Below are 20,514 nucleotides of genomic sequence, written 5' to 3' on the forward strand. Positions count from 1 at the left end.
CATTACTAAAAGTTCCGAGGACGTCGAAGTTGTTCATCCGAAACCCAGCCGCACGGCTGGGGAATCCGCATCCGTCCAAACACCATCTCCGCCGGCCCGGCCGGTCCCGCGGGCTGTTGCGCTGCTAGTGCGTCCTGGACCCAGCCCCGCGCGCCCGGCCCCGCCATGGGTGGCAGCGGGGGCGGCATCATCGCCGCTCCTGCCCCCGCCGCCGCCTCTGCGGCTTCTACCCCGCCCAGCTCCATCATGGGCGGCGGCACCACGTGGTTGCCGCTGCCCAGCGCCAGGCTGCCGACGTTGAGGCGGAAGGGCTGGGCGCTCTCGTAGTCCCAGTCGAGGCGCTCGATCATCTGGGTGGACTCGTGCCGGGTGGGGTCGGTGGAGCCGCCCGTCCAGCGCTGCGTGAGGACCGTCTCCTCGGCCAGCTTGCGGAACGAGTGGTTGCCGAAGGGGTTACACAGCATGCCGAGCAGCGCCGCGCTGAGCTGGGCGCGGGCCGGGTCCGCGGTCGGCGGGATGGTCAGGAGGTACCGCCCCTGCGACGCAGTCGACAGCGGCTGCTCCGCCGCGGGCAAGTTGACGAGCTCCACCGTGGTGCCCTCCGGGTTGAATGCGGGGGAGGTCGGGTCCAAAAGCTGGTGGATTGCTGACAGCTCGCGGTGAAATTGCGCCGCCACCGGGTCGAGCGTGCCGCAGAACTCAAGCACGCGCAGGCAGTGCGCTGCCTTCATCAGCTCCTCCTGCCACTCCTGCACCACGAAGTTGTGAACCTGCTTCTGCGCGACACAGTGCAGGAGGATGACACAGGACGTGTAGGATTGGAAACTGTTATGGAACGTTAGTCGACGAAAGTGTGATAGGTGGATTTGCACCAAACCCTGAGAGTGTCATACATAATTAGCCAACAGCGTTTGAATACACCATTATCGTCAAGCAGCAAGCGCAATATCCGGGCAGATGTGGCGGCTGCAACTACGGCCTGTTCGCAATGTTCCAGCAGCAACGTCATTTCTTCTTCCGGGAAAGGAATTCCCCGCGATTGCTGCATAGGTTGAGAGATTTGAGCTGCAACGCGTCGATAGCAGAGCATCATACCACCAAGATACAGAAGGTGGACATGGAAGCCGGAGCGCCGAATACTAGCGCTATGTTCCGAATCCATCAGGTTTTCCAGACGCATCTGCCAAGGCAGCCGGCTATACCATCTTTGCAGATCGTCCATGATGGATTGAATCGAGCGAGGTGTGAGTTCCTTGAACGCCAAGTGCATCCGCATTACTCTCGCCTTGAGTAGGGCGATCTTTGCCATCTCGTTTTGGACGACTGCCCAATGGATTAGCATCATCAAAGCATGTCGTGGTAAAAGGGGTAGTAGTACTCTCCGCAAGGTCCGTTGACATATTGATCTCAGGTCCGGAAGCTTCATGCCGATTAGATTGAAGCTTTCTCCTGTGTCCGAGCAACTTGACTCACCTGGGTTTCGAGTGGAACGCTATCATTGCCCGGTACATAGCCTAAAGAGGCCGATAGCCAGCTATATACCATCGTTAATACCAAAATTACCCGCGGGCTAAGTATATCTTACCTTGAGAAGAAGATCAGCGTCCGCCACGCCTTGCGGTATTCAGTCCATTTTGTTTCTGGGTAATTCCCCTGTGGAGGCATCTTGCATTCTAATCTGTATCGTCTGCAAGTGCCAAGGCCAATTTCTAGAAACGGCTTCTTAGAAACGTTGGTGGCATATTATTGCGAAAACGGGGCTAGACGTACCGACATATGCAACGGCTACCGTCGTCTTATCCATGATATTGTACAAGCAGAACAAGGTAGTTATCTTGATGGCATCAAGGGGTCGCGCCTGGATGACGGCCTCGAGGTGATGCCTGGCGACATCATAAAAGGTATGTTGGGCTTCGGGGTCGATGATCTCGTGTTCGTACTGCGCGCCGATTGCAGCGACCGTCATCAAGCAGCAGACGTCAGCCTTGTACTCCAAACTGCTATTGTTGGGTGAGTGGAAGGTAGCGTCAAAGCATTGATCAATCTGTTCCCTTGAGAAGACGTGAAACAACTTGCCGCTGCAGCTGAAGAACGTCTCAACAAACCGCCTTGTGAGATCGGGCGGGGGTAACCAGAGTAAGACATGACGCCAAGGAGAGTCAATGGTTGATGTGGTGGGCGGCGGTGATATATGAGAAAATGTTTGGGTGGGGTGCAACGGGACCGTTGGTGGATGTTGCATGCAGCGTGGTTTGCTGCGTAGTGAAGCTGTCAGGGGATATAAACAAGTTCGGGTCGGATAAACTGCTCGAGGTGTCGGATAAACTGCTCGAGGTGTCGGCCGCGTCTTTGGCAGTTTCAACAAGCTTAGGGACGGAGTCGAGTCGACCACGGCTCTCTCGCCAGCCCTGCAAGAGTTGGCCAGCCTGTTCTGTTGGCAAATCTCGGAGGTTGTCGACAAACTTCTCTAAGGCGTCGAGACGAGACTTCCGAGACTCTCGTTCGTCGGCGATATATCCACAGGTCCTCCGTTTGCTTGTGCAGTGGCCGCACTTGGGTCTGCCACCATCACACTGGGCGCTCCTCAGATCAGCGTTTGTTCGCGGCACTCACATATGCTTGAAGTCGATTGGCCTAACCTTTATCTTCAATCTCCGACAGTCATGGCAAGCTTCCACCGTATGGCGTTTGTTGGGATCATATCCTTTTGATTCAACGTCATCTCCGTCCACCGGACGGGCCGGCTGTATTTGACGGAAGCTCCGCATGGTACCGCAGTGAAGGCCACCTCTGGAAAAAAAAAAAGTTCTGCTGCGATTGCGAAGATCATCGAATTGGTAAGATCATCAGTCGTTTGAATCGAATAACGTGTCTTCCTACATCAGTCTCGCGACCATAAAGGGGTCGGTCGCATGCTTTCTTTTTTCTTGCGTTGTGGTGGCAAGGGATAGCCAAAACCTATACCGAGTGTTTTTGCTTTTTTGGTAGGTGGATAGGAAGTGTTCGAGAAAGCCCAGATTGCAAGATGAACAAATACGTCATTGCGTACCTTGAGAATAACCCAATTGGTTATAGTGATGGGTGGAATCATACAACGTCGCAACACAAAGGTTCTGTTTTCTTTTGTGATATGTTACAATTGTTCTGGGTTGGACAGGAGGGATACGGGCAGAACAAGAACCCGAAGATATGTAGAACCAAGCAAGCTGAAAAGGCTGTCTATGCCGGGAGAGGAAATTCGTTTGCCGATCATCTGGAGGTCAAAGACAGTTGTGTTGAGGGGCCAGCCCATCTGTCAATAATGATAGCCATCCCTGTACTGCAGCACCCGACACCCACTCATCTCGAGCTGGTTAGCCTTGCGATTATGGTCACAGACGTTTTGAGTGGTATGATAGATGTGGTATGGGTGGTAGTGGCGTCTGCAGCAACCCGCCGTTGCGGATACAGAATTCGGCATCATGATTATAGGGTCCAATCTCGAGGGGTCCAAACGGTGCAAGTGGGCAATTGAACGCCTGATGCGGCTAGGGGATTCCCGACATGCTACAGTACATACCAGCAATGCCTTGTTGTCATATTCACCATAGCCATGTCGAAGACAATGTTTCGGAGCTCGGCAGCTGGGAATGACACGACCGTTAGCTGCTTGGCCCGCGAGCTAGTGCGCCCCTCTTGTCCCACCGCGGAGCCCAGGCAGCAAAGCTACGCGGCTTGTACGGGACGACGATCACATCGCGCGAAGAAGATTGCCAGCTGTTGCGAATTGCTGGATTCCAAAGCAGAACGTCTATTTAGACATCATCTGCGGGACGAGACAATACAGTAGCAACGGTTAGTCTGATTCTACCGGCCGGGCGTTTTGGACGAGGTAGCGAATCACAATGCGGCGGCTATGTGCGCCAAGCACACCGGATGATGATTCCCTTTTCCGGTACCCTGAAGCTTCCTTATGACGTGCGATGCGACTGCGAAGTCTAAGTAAGTACCTGAAGTGGCATGGGAATTTGATTATCCTAAACTTGCGAAGCTTTTGACCCAATTCGTAGAAAAGAGCCAATCCGATAAAGACGGCAGTTCTGCAAACCCTCTCACACTGTCGCTGGTGCTTTGCTGGTAGCCAGACTTCCGTTATGTTAGCCACACTGCAACACGCGCGCGGAGTTGCCTGGAGTCTGCAGCGAGAGCCTGAGGAGCGTCATGTCGATCATGGAGTGTGGAACCTAGCCTGGCAGGTTGAATGCCGCCCTAAAGACGGAAACGTCCCGTGGTGTTCTTTGTTCTTCCGAAGAATGACAGCACCCTAGCCGAACAGTGGTGGATCAAAGGATTGGGTGGCAACTGTAGTACAGTCAGGCACGATGGCATAAGTAAAATATATTCGAAACTTCAGTCTAGGAAAAAGAAAAGATAGAGAAGAAGAAAAAGACGAAAAGCAATTTCCTGGGTGAGACATGGCTGACTACATACCTAATGCATCGATGGGGCATCCCAACGTCTGAAGAAACTAGCGTGTCGCGGCACTAAGGTAAATGAATGTTATTTTCCATCCTTCCATTGTCACGAATTATTCCCCATGTTCTTGTCAGCCTTCGATGTCAGATATTACCTCTCGAGGATTGACAAGAGCTGTCGCTAGGCCTAATGACGAGACCTCGCGACACAGCGCGACAGGCACTGATCACCGAGAGGGCGATGGCCCGGGCACTTCATGCTATTGCCCCTGCTATGCGTGGGAACCAGGGGAGGTACGAAATGCACGGCAAAGGGAGAGTTTCAACACACCAGAGTCTAAATATAGGCGTCCTTGCTCTGATGAGAACTGGCTGCTGCAGGTGGTGCTTTTGTTCCAGTTTTCATTGGTAGGTATTTACCAAGCACAGCCTGGGGCGCCTGGGCCAGCGGTACGAGAACTGAAGGTAAACGTTTTTCCATCTTAAGAAACGCAAAACAAAATGAAGACTGCCGGTAATCGGGTATCCAATGCCAAAATGAACGATTTGCTTTCAGGATTGCACTTGAACACACAACCCTCGGGCCTCCACCTCATAGTAGCGGGGGGGGGAGTCTGGGGAAGATGCGCTACATGGGGAAGGGACGACGCTAGATCCGGTGCCCCGCGCTGCGACTCGCTGTACGTTATGCCGAGCAAGGCCCCAGAACCTCGGAGCGTCGAGACTGCTGAGGGTTTGTGTACGGGGGAAGGCATCATCTGAAGATTAGGAGTTGTTTCCCATACATCACATCTTGTGCCTTTCGTCTTCTACGGAGGTCACGTCTTTCGCTCCCAGCATCCACCCATCATCATCATGGCCCCGAAGATTGATGCCGCCGTCATTGCGAGACATACATCAGCCGATGACTGTTGGGTCGTCGTAAACGGCAAAGTTTACGACCTGACCAACTTCGCTCCAGAACACCCTGGTGGCGCCGATAGTGAGTTGCTTCTTCTGCAAGCAAGCCTAATAATAAATATCACCACCCACATTTGGCTAACGATGTGAAACACCAGTCATCTACACGTGGGCTGGTAAAGATGCATCCGAAATCTACAATGAGTTCCACACGCCACAGCGCATAGAAAGCGAGCTTCCCGCTGCAGAGAAGCTCGGCGATTTGGACGAATCAACCGTAACTGAGACATGGCGGCAGCGATCCTCATCCCCCCAGGCGCCACCCTCGGGACCTGCCGCCCCTGCATCGCCCGGAGAGAAGAAGAGACCCCCACCATTAAGCGCCCTCATCAACCTGCGCGACTTCGAGGAGGCCTTCAAGAAGCATGGCTCCGCCAAATCCAATGCCTACATCGCCGGCGCCTCCAATGACCTGCTCTCCCTCCGCGCCAACGCGCGCGACTGGCAGCGCCTCTGGTTCCGCCCGCGCATCCTCCGCAATGTGGGGCGCGTCAAGACCGAAACCACCATGCTCGGCCAGCCCGTCGCCATGCCCGTGTGGATCGCGCCATGGGGGTCGGGAAGACCGGCGGGCCCGAAGGCGAGGCCGCCCTGGGGGGCGGGGCCGCGGTCGCGGGCATCATCCACTGCGTGTCAACGGTGGGTTCGCTGACGGTTGAGGAGACGCTCGCATCCGTGCCCGACAACCGACACCACCCCTTCTGGTTCCAGCTGTATGTGAACCGCAACCGGCCCAAGACGGAGGCGGCGCTGCGACGTCTGGATCGATTGCCGCAGGTGAAGGCCGTCCTCGTCACCGTCGACCTGCCGGTGGTCTCGAAGCGCGAGGCGGACGAGCGCGTCCGCGCCGCGGACCTGGGTCCGATGCTCGTGGACGGAGAGCCGGTGGAGGGCCCCAAAGGCCGCGGGGCGGGGCTGGCCGCCAGCACGGGGGCCTTTATCGACTCGACCATGACGTGGGAGGATCTGCGGTGGATCCGGCGGTGCACCAAGCTCCCCATCGTCCTCAAGGGGATCCAGTCCGCCGCCGACGCGAGGAAGGCGCTGCAGATGGGCTGCGCGGGGATCGTGGTCTCGAACCATGGCGGCCGCGCCCTCGACAACGCGCCCTCGTCGGTGCTGGTCCTGCTCGAGCTCCGGCGAGACTGCCCCGAGGTGTTTGAGAAGATGGAGGTCTACGTCGACGGGGGCGTGAGGAGGGGCTCGGACATCCTAAAGGCGTTCTGCCTCGGTGCCAGAGGGGTCGGTATCGGCAGACCCTTTCAGTGTGCGATTGCCTACGGCAAGGATGGGGTCGCGCATTGCGCCAGCAGTAAGTCCACGCAGCACAATACCTTCCTGACGCGACACGTAGGTAATTAACGCACCTGTCTCTTAGTTCTGAAAGACGAGTTGGAAACAGCCATGCGCTTGTGTGGGGTGACCGATCTTGCCCAGGTCCGTGGCGATCTGAGCTGGCTCAACACTTCCGAGCTTGATGGGCTGCTTCCACCTACGGAAGAAAGGTATCCGCCTTTGCGATCGGCCTGGGGAAGGTTATGGTCAAAATTGTAGCTTGGATATACATGTGGTCACAATTCTACGCTGGCAATAAGGAGATGGCTTGTATGATGGGTTCGAGATGCAGGAACAGAGGTGTACCAATTAATACGAGCCCTAGCATAGCGATTGGTTGTGTTTTTACTAATGGTTGGTAGATGATCTAGGAACTCCTATTGAAAACACCGCCTTGTTCTATCCAAACTTCAATGCTCGCAAAACCCGAAAGTGTTCTGAGACCAGGTTAATAATGTGACAAGGGGCATAGCAAGGGTATGTTCAAAAATACTTACTGAATCCATGGCCTCTTCAACACTGTCTTGGATAGCCCCTCTCTCCGCCATCAGTCGCGCTCTGATATCCACTGCCTGATCCCAGGAAATCGGGAAGTCCTCAACTCCATTGGTGATAACATCGAACAGCTCTTTCGGCAGCCTTGAAAGCCGCTGGTCTGGGGTATGTCGCAGCTCCTCGGCCCACCATCGCCGATCCTGCGGAGGCACGTTGGCCGTCGAGATGACGGGGATGTGCGGGTCCACCAGGAACATGGCTAGTATCTTACGATGGCCCGGCTTGGTCGGGTCTGCGAGCTCGAACCCGGATACCTTATGTTGTAGGACGTTGGGGAACGTCAAGAGTCGACCGGTCTTGGTCAGAACCCGCCTGAGCTCCTTCATGGGGCTCCCGTCCTGAGAGATGCCGTAGTACTCCTCGCACGATCGGAAGTTGTGTTGCTCGGGCCTCATGACGAATTCTTCGATGTCATACTCCTGCCGGAACGAAAGGTAAGAGTCCGTGATGTTGTCCTGGTCGTAGTAGTACAGCGCTGTCGCACATATGTGCTCGTTCAGCGCGCCCTCGACGTGCCAGGTTCCACCCTCGTAGTTGGGCTTGTCGGGCGTCAGGTGGATACTGGCCAGCTTGAAGATCACCTGCAAACCGGGTTCGGCGAAGCGGGTGCGCAAGTCGATATGACCGTGGCCTTCCGGCACAGTCTTATCGAATGGAGCATAGTCGTCCGGCTCTCTCTGGATGAGAACTTGGTGCTGCTCTTTCCATTCACGGTAGTCGTCTGAGTTTTCCAGCGACTCAAGTCGCTCGTCCCACTCGTCATCAGACTCGTCGATACCAATTATGTAATCCGGTCCGTCGTATATCAATCCATCTGGAATTTCATAATCATCGGCTCCAGTACCCCCAACATTGATCCGAGTCCTCTTGTGAAACCACGAGAGTGTCGCTCCAGAGAGGAACGGCCTTCTCCATAAGCCGCTCTAGGACAGCGTACAGATCTTGGTGTTTCTGGGGATGGAGGCCTTTGATGTAACTAGTTATCTTCATCTGATCGCCACGGAACTCTACGTTGGCGGGCAACCAGTGGAACACCCCCCAAGCTTCTGGACTCACCTCGTTACCCCACCTGTGATAGTTTGAGCTTAACATGTTTCTCGCCAGCATAACGCCATTACTCACGATGTCTTCTTCGTCTGTTCTCGTGGGCTGTTGTCCAAGGGTGTCGTTTCGCCCGCCCCGTATACTTGGCACATTCATCAAGCGGCACTTTACCCACTGGCAATACTTTGCTAAGTCCGTAAGATAATGGGAAGAGCGACGGGTGAACAAGACCGAGCACCTGGTTTTCTGACCCCGGATGCCAGTCTTTCTGGTTCTCTGCGACGTCTTCCAGGGGCCTGACTGCAGAAAGGAGAGCTTGTTGGAGTCCAGGCGGGACCATGGAGTCAGATTTGACGACCGTTAGCTCTGCATCTAGAACGTGCACCGTCTGAGTCTTTTCAAAGACAGCAGCCTTTTCACGCAACTCAGCCAGACACTACAAATAGAGATGTTAGTATAGATGATAACAGTTTTTCGATATAGCTGGTTTCACATATAGGCTTACTACTTCAAACATCTTCTCCGAGAGGTAGAAGTCGCCCAGGGTTTCGTCGAATCGCACACATTCGTCACACCTTCGTCCTTCCATTTCTGGACGATCTATTCATTGAACACCTTTCTGTGCCAGTCTGGTTTTTCTGTGATCTGGTTCACGAAGTCAAGCATTCGCAGTTCTCGCTCAGTAATACCACCGCTAGCAAAGTAATCTGCAATGGCATGGGGATATCTGTTTGACTTTCCAGCATCTCTCGACCACGATGGTAGATATTGCCTAAGTAGTGATGATCAAGTAATCAGCAAGACCCTACCTACGCAGGGGCATATGAGGAGTTGGGAGGAACTTGCATTGGCAAACCGAAGCCGGGCAATTGAATGCGCTCCCCAGCTGAAGCCATTCGAGCTGAAGTCATGACTGCTTGAGGTCTGGGATGTTGAGTTTCTGTCTTATCGGGTTTGTTGACTGGAAACCGAGGAATTGAGGCGACATCGAGTTGGAGTCATAAATAGGAGTAAGGAGCTCGTTTAGCGGCAGGCCTAAAATAGTGAGTGTCCTTCGTTCAGCAGTCAATTCTCGCTACTTTAGGCTGCTATCGTGGCGGCTGCCTGTCTCGTGTGGGGCAGTGCCGTAGGAGAAAAGGCTGTCTCGAGGTAATCAAGGCTTGGACTAACCATCATTAGGTCAACTATACACTGAATAAACGTCTGTTAAAGCCTTTAACGTGTACTTGGTATTGAATTTATATAGTATTGAACAATAAGTTAACGTTGATTCCATTTTAGGCGTGTGATAAACGGTCTGCGAAGCGTTATTCCGTACGTAAACGGTAGCAGAATCCTGAACTGCAGTTCAATGGTTTATTCAAACCAGCCTAGCCTGTTACGGTGGCTTCAGCAAACAACTTTGCCCAACGGTTAGAGCCCTCGATTGCCCGTGCAGGCAGCTAATGCGATAATTGCTGCATTTTCCAGCATTGCGGTACGTGCCATTGGAAACACACGTGGGTGTACTTTTCAAGCATCTACTTGCGTGCAATGGTTACCTGCATTGGACCAAACTGTCGATGTTCTTTTAGCTCCCATTCAGTGAATGATAGATGTAGCCTAGAGCACACTAGCCAGGCTGCCAGGCCTGTAAAACTGGGCATGAGGCGCGATTTAGCGCTTCAAACTCAGCTCTTCCCCTGCCGACCATGAGAACAGGGGTGCATCTTACGGAGCGCATTCCTCTAAGTGAATCGCATCTGTTTTCCTCCCATAGCCACTATTAATTGATTCGTTTCTCCCAAAGTGCAATGAATCGTGTATGCCCTTCCGCGCAGTCTCAGGTAGGTATCCTTAAAACCCACGTCCCATATGCTTTGCCCTATTGAAGGTATGTTCTGAATACAGCGTTAGCAGATGCGGTCAACAAAATGGGTGCACGATAAGAACAACTTACTAGTCGTAGAAAATGTAATGAAATAAGCAGCCCGTCGCGTTTCTTCCCTTAACCGAGCCCAATATTCCCCTTAACCTCATGCCTAATCCTATACGGTTTCAGACAACGGGTTGTCTTTCTCTGTCTCTCTCACGAGACCTGCGGCAGGCCTGCGCCTTGCGGGGTTGGATAGCCCGTCTCTGTAGTACGTCCATTTCCGGATTATAAGGTCTGCGAGGGTCTCGAGAAGCTTCAGCTCCATGAACTGGCAGCTCATTCCAGGTGCTGTGACTGGTGCTACGCAGTTCCGCTGGTGAAGGTAGGATCTTATCTTCTAAACAAGAACCTCGTCGTTCCACTTCCTGACGTATTCGGCCTCCTTCATGTCTCGGTGAGCCATGGCCCGCAACCGTAGAATATCGTCGAAGGTGCCATCTTTAGAAAGAAACGTAGCCATCTCTTCTTTGATGATGGTCATATTGGAATCCGATATCTTGATACCGAGGGTTTCGTTGCCTAGCTCGGCGCGGGCGAGGACCAGAGCACCTTTGGTTCGTGTAGGAGAAACAGGAATACCGCCCTCGCTGGTCTTCATTTTCTTTCTTCGAGCTTGGTGGAAATGGTCTGTGTTTTTTCGTTTCGAGCCTGGCGGAGATGCTGGCGAATCGTTTGCAAGGTGACCAATTGGCAAAGCAAAGCCAGTCCTTACTGATTTTATTGGGGCTATCGCCGCCTGTGAGCTGTCCCATAGAGAATAGAAAGCCATTTGAGTGTATCCCGCTATAAGATCTTCTGTTGCGTCCTGATTTGCATCGCCTTGTTGACCCAAGGCCATTGTAACCATCTCTCGGGTGTAGTCGATTTCCGCTTCGACGAGGTCCTCGGGGCATCGTACAACCCTTGACCCATGCCCTGACGAGCCAGATGGGCTGGTCGTGGCATTTTCGCACGTTGCGAAGACTTCAGAGGTGACGCAAATAGTGAAATCGCTGTACGATGGGTCAATTTCCTGGTGTTTAGGATAGAATCAAATGTGTACTCACGTATGAGGTGAGATGGCTGCGAAAACCTGTAGAGTAGAGACTGTGTAGTAATTAGAGTAACTTGATAAGAAGGTAAGAAGTTTAGTGAACCTCGAACTTGGAGGGTGAGTAAAGTATTAGGCGAAGGAAAGGTGAACTTGCAACGGCATTAAACCATCTAGGCCAAGGTTTTCTTGAAGAACTATATAGTTTTTAAGGTCATCGATTCAACTCATATAGTAAGTCTGCCTAGTCCTAGTTCACAATAGCATTGTTTGGTTTCTCGTTGCAAGGAAAGTACATTGAAGTCCACGTATTCTTATTGTTCCCGTTGGTGGTGCTCGTTCTATCTAAAACCTGGCTTTCCTGTGTGGTTACAACTTTCGGTGCCAAACTAGGGGCGCCGGCTTCGGTGGTTGGATGCTTTGGATCGACGACAGGGCCAGTAGTGGCGGCTTGGCCGTTGAGGTCCTCTCGTGCCTTTTGGTCATCTTCGAGCGTGGGTAGCATAAGATAGAATGCTGTATTGACCCGGAGTTGGTATATGTTGCATTCCTCTATGCCGGCCGATATCAGCTAGTTAATGATGTCTGTATCGGTTATGCCTTCCGGCACATTAGCCAGTCGAACGCTGCGTCCACGACTAGGGCATTCTCCAGGCTGTCTGAGCTTGTGATAAAAGGCTTGGGAAGCCTTGGAGTTCTCGATCTGTCGTGTAATGTTCTTCTACTATCTTCAGCTACAACCTTGAGGCGTGATATCTCACGTCAGTCGGGTATGAGTTGGTACGAAGAAAGGCACTTTCCTAAGTTGCAAAGGTTGCAAAAGCAGAGATCGGGTCAGGCTCGACACCCTTCGCCCCCATGTGCACCTCTGGCCCCCAAATGCTACACTGCCTGCTTACATGCATGGCGATCTTTGTAGGACGTACGATCGAGGTCCTTATAGGCTGGTCTCTTTCAGCTCAGGGCAGCAATATATAATCAAAGTCAGGTTCATCATCTTCCTTTATAATAAAAGTCTTGCTGACATCTGATTGCTGTGATACAGTTTCCTGTTAACTTGATTCTTGTTAAACCTCTATCCGAGTACCTGTCAGGGACTGTTCCTTAAAGTCGTTTAATACTTAATCACTCTCTATAAAAACAAAATGGGCGAGGTGCCGGACGCCGATGTCATTGTCGTTGCTGCATCATGGGCATTAGCACCGCTCGCGACGATATCGTTCGGACTTCGCATCTGGTGTCGAATGTTCCGGGTCGGTGTATTATGGTGGGACGATTTGGTTCTAGGCATATCCGTGGTAATGATACCGTCTCTCCCTTCTTTCCTTCCACTTGTCACCTTGTCCACTCATCGCCATTTCATCTCGTCTCTGATCTCGCGCTGAGGCTTTCAAGATGTTTGTATGTCACTGACGAGCCACAGTTGGCCATTATAATGAGTGCCGCATTCACCACGGCCATGTTCCGCGCCGGCTGGTCCGCCGAGCCGGTCCCCCACGGACGCCCTGTCGCTTTCTACCTCGCGACGGGCTCATGTACTGCCGTCGCGGCCGGGCTTGGCAAAACGGCGTATGTCATGACACTTCTGCGCCTAACAACCGAGCCCTGGATACGGCGGGTGTTGTGCTTCTTCGTCGTGAGCTTGAACATGGTCCTGTGGCTCGGCGCCCTGTCGTCTTGGGCCAGACTCTGCGAGGAGTCTACCAGTCGGCTTTTAGGGGCGGCCCACTCCGGGGGCCCCTATCTGCCGGGACGCTGTTGGCCGCAACGCTACGTAGTTGGAGCGATTGCCATCGCCACCGGTAGGTAATTTTTTTGTTTCGTCGAAGCGTACTGGCAATGGTTCAAGCACAGTTAACCGACTCGATCTCATCAGTTTACACAGGTATGATAGACCTAACTCTTGCTCTCGCCCCTCGGGGCATAGTGCGCAATCTTCATATGCACAAGAGGCACAAGATTGGTATTTCCACGAGTATGAGCGTCAGTGCCCTGTAAGTGTCATATGAAAATTGGGAAGTTACCGCTTTGCTTTCCCCTCTGTGCTAATTTCATTATCAGTGCTATCGGTCCTCTCGTGATGGTAATACAATCCCTCCTAGCAGAGATGCCTGAGAACAACTTGGCATGTACGTGAACACCATCACACCTCATATTTTCACATTAGCACAACTAAACTTTGGCCAGACTCGCTCGCAATCCGGTCCATCCTTTACGTGGGAGGGCCCGCGGTTACCGTCTTTTCCCAACAATACCTGTGCTGCGGGCTTTCTTTTCCAAGTATGACTTGAAGCGTACTTAACTCTAGTTGTGAAAAGTAGAACATTAGAGACAAGAGACGATATAGTTACAGATAACCTTTTCTATTACCTCTATATGCAGTGATATAGAATAGCTTTTCCTTTGAGCCTTATAACATCCTACACTGGCGGTGCGAACTCTTCAATGACACTTCTTGGTTCAACGTACTGTCCGATAGGCTGGTAGTCAATATCGTAACCAAATGCCTTCGGACCGCCAATCTTTAGCCCAGCAGGGGTCTCGGTCCAGCGCGGGGAGCAGGTAATGCCCAGCACCGTGACCCGGAACCCGCACTTGAACTCGGGCACCCCCAGGTTTCGACCGCTTGAGGTGTCTAGCACGCAGATCAAGTCGGGAACGGAAGCGATGATGCTCTTGGTGGTCCCGTCCTCGGCCGTGTGTTCGGCGAAGAGGTTTCATTCTTGAACGGGATCGTGAGTGTCCCGCCTGTCTTGACGGCAGGCATTACCCCCTGTTGGCCCATTCCGCTACCGCTGTTCTCTTCCTCTGAAGCAGCGAGGCCGGCGATGGTGATGGATCCCAGAGAGTGGCCCTTGAACAGCCGCCTCTCCACTGCCACGATCTTACCTCTGAAAAGGATCTTGGCGCTCTTGGCACCTCCGGCTTCCTGCACGATCGATTCCGCGACCATGGACAGGGTATTGGTCGCCTCGGCACGTGCGATGCAGCGTCCGATGCGCCAGGCGAGCGAGACCGTCTTCAACACCCCGAACTTGCCCACCTTCTCGGCCGTCGCGGGGCAGGACGCCATGCCCACCCGCGAGCCCATCTCGGAGCACGACGCGCGCAAAGCCCGGTCGACGATCTCGTCGTCGGGCGCGCGCACCATGAGGATGGTCTTGCCGTCGCCGCTGTCGATGGCACAGGGGACCAGCTCATTGGGGGCGTGGACGGCGATGGTAGTCTGCCAATAGCAGGGATATGCTCGGCCCTACCAAAATCCGGCGTTAGTATTACTCTTTTTAGAATAAACGATATGTTTCAAGAGGGAATAAAGGCAACCCCTCGAATAAACGGGGAGCCCATCCCCCCTGAGACACTGGGATAACGGGGAATAAACACCAGAATAAGGAGTAATAAACGCTGGAACAGGAAGGAATCAACCCCGAAAGTCGCTTACCATCAGGTCGCCGTCGATGATGGGGCGGTCGAAGAAGCGGGACGAGCCCACGAGAAACGGCTCGAGGCCGTTGGCGCCGCCGATCTCGAGCGAGAGCACGGCCTCGAAGGACTCCTCGCGGCGGTACTCCATCAGCGCCCGGAACGCGTACACCGTCTCAATGGACTGCAGCCGCTCATTCGACGTCGCGGGGGAGCCCATGTGTCCGCCCCAGTATACCAAGGCTTTAGGGTCCAGCGACGATGTGTCGATAACGCGCATGGTGTGGCCCGCGCGCAGCATATCGCGCAACTGGATACGGGATGCTGCGGGGCTGCCGCCGCCGGCACAGCCGAGAACGTAACAGCCATCGGCCAGATAGTTGATGTCGGTTTCGCTGATATGCCACTCCAGAATACCCGTTGATTCGTTTCGGATGACCTTGGGCTGATATGTGACGGGATCGACTGGTTCCGGCTCCTCCACCACCACGATGGAGAAGTCTTTCGCTACCTCTGACTCCTCTTCCTCATCTTCGCCCGCAAAGTCCTCTTCCGTTGAAGACTCTGCTTTCAGGTTGATATCCAACTTCCCAATGGCTTTCACCACCGTCCGCAACTTGTTTGCCACGTATGTCACCGGATAACTCTCCTCTTCCGCAACCCGAACACTATCCCGCTCTGCACCAGCATCTATGGCCCTCTGGATCGCCATTGCCTTGGCGCGCTCGACCGCCTCCTTGATTGACTGATCCGCGACGCTTTGGATGACGTCCACCGTACCGCCCACATTTGAGATGGCAGCTCCCACAGCATTCGCCACATCGCTGAAAGGGGGGTGCCTTAACTCCAAAGCACCTTCCAACGACGATGGTGCCAGAACGGCACCGCCACCGACGAGAAGAACAGGGAGAGGTTCTGGGCTGGTCTTGATCAAGTCGATGACCCCCTCGAGAAGCTTCTTGATCTGGGTCTCGGCATTCGTGACCAAGGATGGCTCGAGATTGACCGCGCATGTTCCCATCTGGGCCCTACCAACAGCGACAGCGATGTCGGAAGCAGTCACCACCTTTCCGCCAAAGACCAAAGCTTCCCGTGTCAGATAATGGCCGACCGAGCCTGGTCCGACGGTCACTTTTCCGTCATCAGCCCGTCTAACAATGGAACCGCCACCCAGGCCGACAGAATGCAGATGAGGCATCGAGTAGTTGACCCGCACACCCGCAACCGTCACATAAGCTGACGCCTGCCTTGGTAACCCGGAAGGGAGCAGGACGCCGACATCCGTGGTGGTTCCGCCAATGTCCGCCACAATCGCGGACGAATCTTGGGTGTCGTGCCCGCGAGATAGGCAGCCCCGCGCATGGAGTTGGTGGCTCCGGAGTTGAACGTGCGGATGGGGATCCCTAGCCGCAGCGGCCGCATCCAAGAGCGTGCCGTCGTTTTGGGTGAGGAAGAGCGGGCAATGGAGGTTCAGCGCTTTCATGGCGCGGCGGAACCCCCGAACCGTGCGCCGGGCGTACTGCAGGATGGCGGCGTTGAGGATGCTGGCGTTCTCGCGCTCGAGGAGGCCGATGTTGGCGACCTCGTGGGAGACGACCACGTCGGTCCCCGGCGGCATCTCGCGCAGCACGATTTCCCGCACCCGGTCTTCCTGCTGGAAGACCTCGTCGATTGGCGAGAATGCGCCGACGACCACGACGGCCGTCAGACCCAACGCCTTGATCTCCCGGCAGCGTTCCACGACCTGCGCCTCGACGATTGGCGCCTCCTCGGACCCGTCGATGTGCAGTCCGCCATCGCAGTAGCCCACGTAGCCCTTAATGATCTTGGTCAGGGCCGGGGGAACTCCGAGAAGGGCGGGATCTCCCTCAGGAAGCTCCGGGACAAACGCAGGATAGCGACGCGGCGCAGGCGACGTGCGTCTTGCTCGACTACCGCGTTAATGAAGTGGGTAGTGCCGACCGTCACACTCGCGATGGTGTCGGCAGCTAGATGAGACTTCTCCAGGACAGCTCCGACGGCGGCCTCAATCCCTGCGGTGACATCCGGTGTGGTGGGAGTCTTGTGGTGGGCGAGGACTCCACGCCCTGGTTCGGACTGCTGTGTCGGGTTGATCGCCACGGCATCCGTGTTGGTGCCTTGCATTGACCATATTAGCTCGGTTCCGGGCCCGAGGATTTGGGGAGGAAGGGGGGAGGGGGACATACCGCCAACATCCACGCCTATTCTTACCGTCTTTGATGTTTCAACGCTTTTGCTACCCATCTTGATCTTGGTCCTCGAAACTCAAGCAGTGGTATGTCTGGAGGGCTTGGAGTATCCGCCACTTTGGACGTACTCTTACAGTGAGACTCTCAAGTAATGATAAGTATTCCATTTCAGTCCGATGAGGGTGCAATTGCCTGCGCTCGTATTGAACCTTGATAAGCCACTGAGCAGGAGTCGGAGTCTGGCCGGTAGTCATTTGATCAAATGGAAGATGGGTCGGAGCAAGTGGGGTTGGAGATTGGAGCACATCGCGGGGTTCATGGAGAGAGATATCGGAACATGCCGATGTCCCTTAGCAGTGCAATTACGAGATCACAAATGAATCACATTGGCGATAGGTAGCATACCACTTCTCCCCTAGGATAAACGCTGGACCTAATGGACGCATGGACTAACCATTGATTAGCTATACACTGGAATAAACGTCCGCCTTCGCCTTAAACGTACACTTGGTATGGAATCAACGTGGACAAGGTGGACAACGTGGACAACGTGGAAGCAACATTTGGATTGAGATTAATAACCGTGAGCGTCGAAAAATACCGGACGTTTACGAGGCGTTTATTCGGCAGGTAGTTTATTCCTACCAGCCTAACCTGCTACGGTCGTCGTTCGTCGTAGCGGTGCATTTCCACGTCCCGATACCGCCAATTCCGACAAACTGTATCCTGGTCAGCAGACAATATGATCATCATCGGCAAGATACTTGATCCATATGCTGCAAGGGTCAACGTTACACGGTCGCATCCATAGCGCATATATTATCTTATCTACTTATCTCGTGTCCTGGTAGTTGCGTTTAAAGCCACCTAATAAGCATACGCATGTCAAGAACTAGTTAATATGTAGTAGCAATCATCCCGACCGCGGGCTCTTCGCGACTTTGGCGATTTGCAATCTATGTCTCTTCCTTTTACTTTGGCGAAGTGGTCTGAGATACGATGGCGCTTCTCTCCTCCCTCGTCGTGAGCCTGCGCGTGCCTTCGCAATCGCGCGGCGTATCCAACGTATGGATCAACGACGACATCCGGCCCCTCCCTCCGCACCGACGGACCTGGACGCGCTGGGCCTACATCTCCTTCTGGGCCATCAACCAGATCTGCATCTCCAACTGGCAGCTCGGCGCGTCGCTGGTGGCCCTGGGCCTCTCGGTCTGGCAGGCCGTCATCGCCCTGATCTTAGGGAAGCTCATCACCGCCGCCGTGGCCATCCTCAATGGCTACGTCGGCGCCGAGTGGCACATCGGCTTTCCGGTCGTGAGCCGTTTCGTGTGGGGCGTTTACGGCCAGTACTTCATCCTCATCCAGCGCATCATCCTTTCGCTGGTGTGGTTCTCGGTCCAGTCCTGGACAGGCGGCCTTTGCGTGCAGAACATCCTTGCCGCCATATTCCCGTCGTATCAGCACATACGTAACCATTTCCCGGAGTCAGCGCATATGGACACCAAGCAGTTCGTCGGTTGGGCCATATTTAACCTGCTGATGGTACCGGTACTCTGGTTCAAAGTAAGCCCTCGCCCTCGCATCTCCTCCCCTGTTTGGTTGTGGCCAGCCTTTCTGTTCGCCCCAAGTTGCGAGACAGATGTCTATGCGTATGCAATTACTGACAATCTTCACTCGATAAGCCTGAGCGACTACGTTTTGCCATCCTGTACATGAACATCGTCTCAGCCACCACCCTCATCTGCATTATGATCTGGTGCCTCTCGGCGGCGCACGGTGCCGGGTCCCTGCTAAGTGAGCCGGCAACCGTGCAAGGTAGCTCCGAACTGGGGTGGAGCATCGTATCCGCGACCACTGCCGTCATCGGGTCCATCGCCGTGGGCTTGACAAACCAGCCCGACTACTCACGTTTTGCGCGCCGGCCTGGCGACCAAGTCTGGGCCAGTACTCGAGCATTATACTGCTTGGAATCATCATGCCCTTCTTCGGGTGCCTCGCGTCCTCCGCATCTCGGGAGATCTACGGTGAGGCTGTCTGGAACCCGCCCGACTTGGTGCAGAAGTGGCTAGACACGTCTTACACGCCTGGGGCGCGAGCTGCGGCGTTCTTCGCAGGGTTTGGCCTGGTGGTGTGCCAGTTGGCAATCAACACGATTGATAACGCTTTCTCTGCCGGAAGTAAGCTTTTATACCAACCCTACTTTTGTTTTAAAACTTCTTGCTGACTTAGTACCCCCAGTGGACTTGGCTGGACTTTCGTCAAATTATATCGACATTCGCCGTGGTGCTTATATCGGCTTGGTTCTTAGCATCGCGATGTGCCCCTGGAAGCTCTTGTCGTCGGCAAGTGTCTTCATCAGCGTCTTGTCTGCTTACAGTGTGTTCCTCGGACCGATCGTTGGCATTATGGTCTGCGAGTATTGGGTACTGAGGAAGAGGAGAGTCAAGCTGTCAGACCTCTACCACCCTGGCAAGAGTGGAGTGTACTACTACTGGAATGGTGAGCGCCCCCTTTGTTCAGGATTTTCTGGCTTTTCATATCTAACCAGGGCCTCACAGGTGTCAATCTACGTGCGTTTGCCTCCTGGGTTGTCGGATGGAGTTATCTTATACCCGGCTTCGTTCACAATGTCAATCCAACAATTGAGGTGCCCAAAGCATGTACGAATCTCTACAGCTTGGCCTTCCCACTAGGCTTTACCGTCAGCTTCTTGGTTCACTGGGGCATCAATAGACTTAGCCCACCGCCTGGGCTGGCGGACATAGACGATGTCGATTATTACAGCACCTTCACACCCGACGAAGCTTCTAGATTGGGAGTTACACCTGGGGATGTACTTGTTGGCGAAGAACGTGCGACTGCAGATATAGAGAAGGATCTCACTGTCAAGACCGCCACCCTCGAAAGATAAGACAGTTCATATCAAGGGTATGCAAACGGGATTAAAGGGCGATAAAGTTTGATATGCGTTCTGCTCCAAGGTTATACCAAAGGTTTCCAAAACTTCGCGGCTTATTATTCGACTCAAGGATAGTTGAACGAAGTACGTAAGCCTACAATGGCGCTTAGGTATGGATGCGTATTCCTTATATTATAACTTTGCTGGATCATCCCGCTGGGAACTGGCATCGAGACAGCTATTACACCTCACTCTCACACTCTCCAAGACAAGACTAGACACCCGACCCCACTCCTCTCCTGGTTCCGCTGCGATATGATAGCCTTCACTGTATTTAGAAGCGGCACCACGTCCTCGAATCCCCAAGACCGGGCAACTTCCTCAGCGGACAGCTCGAAATACTCGCGATTCCCACAGCGAAACCGCAGCGATGGCCGCCGGGCTGTCGTGGCTCGGTATTCCTCCACGAAGCGTTTTAGTCGAGCTTCATACCGCTCCCGAAAAGACCGCATCTTAGCGCTTTCCAAAAATAGCCGCCATCGCTCTCGGACGTCAAGCCCAACATGGTTCGGGTGCACCACGACGTAGAATGCATCGAGATCTGGGAGTCGCCTCAGTAAATCTCCTGTCCCTTCTTCTACGCATCGTCTAAGAGGCGACGGGGGGATACTACGGGATGGGCCCGGCCA

The 20,514-nt window shown here is 54.0% G+C and overlaps 8 protein-coding genes across 8 annotated transcripts; 3 read left to right on the plus strand and 5 right to left on the minus strand.

Annotated features, from left to right (window-relative positions):
* Positions 1–5: 5 nt before the first annotated feature.
* PG994_015107 (uncharacterized protein) lies at positions 6–2,768 on the minus strand (the record flags this gene model as incomplete). The annotated part of the gene is made up of 5 exons (XM_066866516.1): positions 6–825; positions 894–1,323; positions 1,771–2,268; positions 2,327–2,559; positions 2,614–2,768. The coding sequence occupies 5 exons, from the start codon at positions 2,766–2,768 to the stop codon at positions 6–8; spliced, it is 2,136 nt and encodes a 711-aa protein (XP_066708192.1).
* Positions 2,769–5,309: 2,541 nt separating this feature from the next.
* PG994_015108 (uncharacterized protein) lies at positions 5,310–6,968 on the plus strand (the record flags this gene model as incomplete). The annotated part of the gene is made up of 4 exons (XM_066866517.1): positions 5,310–5,436; positions 5,513–5,949; positions 5,979–6,726; positions 6,793–6,968. The coding sequence occupies 4 exons, from the start codon at positions 5,310–5,312 to the stop codon at positions 6,966–6,968; spliced, it is 1,488 nt and encodes a 495-aa protein (XP_066708193.1).
* Positions 6,969–7,159: 191 nt separating this feature from the next.
* On the minus strand, positions 7,160–8,937 carry PG994_015109 (uncharacterized protein; the record flags this gene model as incomplete). Its single annotated transcript, XM_066866518.1, has 6 exons — positions 7,160–7,186; positions 7,247–8,227; positions 8,361–8,373; positions 8,427–8,440; positions 8,524–8,784; positions 8,854–8,937. The coding sequence occupies 6 exons, from the start codon at positions 8,935–8,937 to the stop codon at positions 7,160–7,162; spliced, it is 1,380 nt and encodes a 459-aa protein (XP_066708194.1).
* Positions 8,938–8,948: 11 nt separating this feature from the next.
* PG994_015110 (uncharacterized protein) lies at positions 8,949–9,259 on the minus strand (the record flags this gene model as incomplete). The annotated part of the gene is made up of 2 exons (XM_066866519.1): positions 8,949–9,120; positions 9,162–9,259. The coding sequence occupies 2 exons, from the start codon at positions 9,257–9,259 to the stop codon at positions 8,949–8,951; spliced, it is 270 nt and encodes an 89-aa protein (XP_066708195.1).
* A 1,341-nt stretch (positions 9,260–10,600) lies between these two features.
* On the minus strand, positions 10,601–11,798 carry PG994_015111 (uncharacterized protein; the record flags this gene model as incomplete). Its single annotated transcript, XM_066866520.1, has 3 exons — positions 10,601–11,255; positions 11,310–11,335; positions 11,667–11,798. 3 exons carry the CDS (start codon positions 11,796–11,798, stop codon positions 10,601–10,603), a joined length of 813 nt encoding a protein of 270 aa, XP_066708196.1.
* Positions 11,799–12,438: 640 nt separating this feature from the next.
* Positions 12,439–13,595, plus strand: PG994_015112 (uncharacterized protein; the record flags this gene model as incomplete). The annotated part of the gene is made up of 5 exons (XM_066866521.1): positions 12,439–12,591; positions 12,717–13,095; positions 13,170–13,287; positions 13,355–13,426; positions 13,481–13,595. 5 exons carry the CDS (start codon positions 12,439–12,441, stop codon positions 13,593–13,595), a joined length of 837 nt encoding a protein of 278 aa, XP_066708197.1.
* Positions 13,596–13,713: 118 nt separating this feature from the next.
* PG994_015113 (d-amino acid hydantoin hydrolase (hydantoinase)) lies at positions 13,714–16,981 on the minus strand (the record flags this gene model as incomplete). The annotated part of the gene is made up of 5 exons (XM_066866522.1): positions 13,714–13,983; positions 14,064–14,546; positions 14,736–16,592; positions 16,652–16,854; positions 16,924–16,981. The coding sequence occupies 5 exons, from the start codon at positions 16,979–16,981 to the stop codon at positions 13,714–13,716; spliced, it is 2,871 nt and encodes a 956-aa protein (XP_066708198.1).
* A 944-nt stretch (positions 16,982–17,925) lies between these two features.
* PG994_015114 (uncharacterized protein) lies at positions 17,926–19,837 on the plus strand (the record flags this gene model as incomplete). Its single annotated transcript, XM_066866523.1, is given in 5 exon segments — positions 17,926–18,489; positions 18,609–18,860; positions 18,872–19,103; positions 19,165–19,425; positions 19,485–19,837. The coding sequence occupies 5 exon segments, from the start codon at positions 17,926–17,928 to the stop codon at positions 19,835–19,837; spliced, it is 1,662 nt and encodes a 553-aa protein (XP_066708199.1).
* Between the last annotated feature and the right edge of the window lie 677 nt (positions 19,838–20,514).

Source organism: Apiospora phragmitis (assembly GCF_038363925.1).
Source record: "Apiospora phragmitis strain CBS 135458 chromosome Unknown utg000014l:1.0-1827420.0:1.0-1829600.0, whole genome shotgun sequence".
Taxonomy (NCBI): Eukaryota; Fungi; Ascomycota; class Sordariomycetes; order Amphisphaeriales; family Apiosporaceae; genus Apiospora; species Apiospora phragmitis.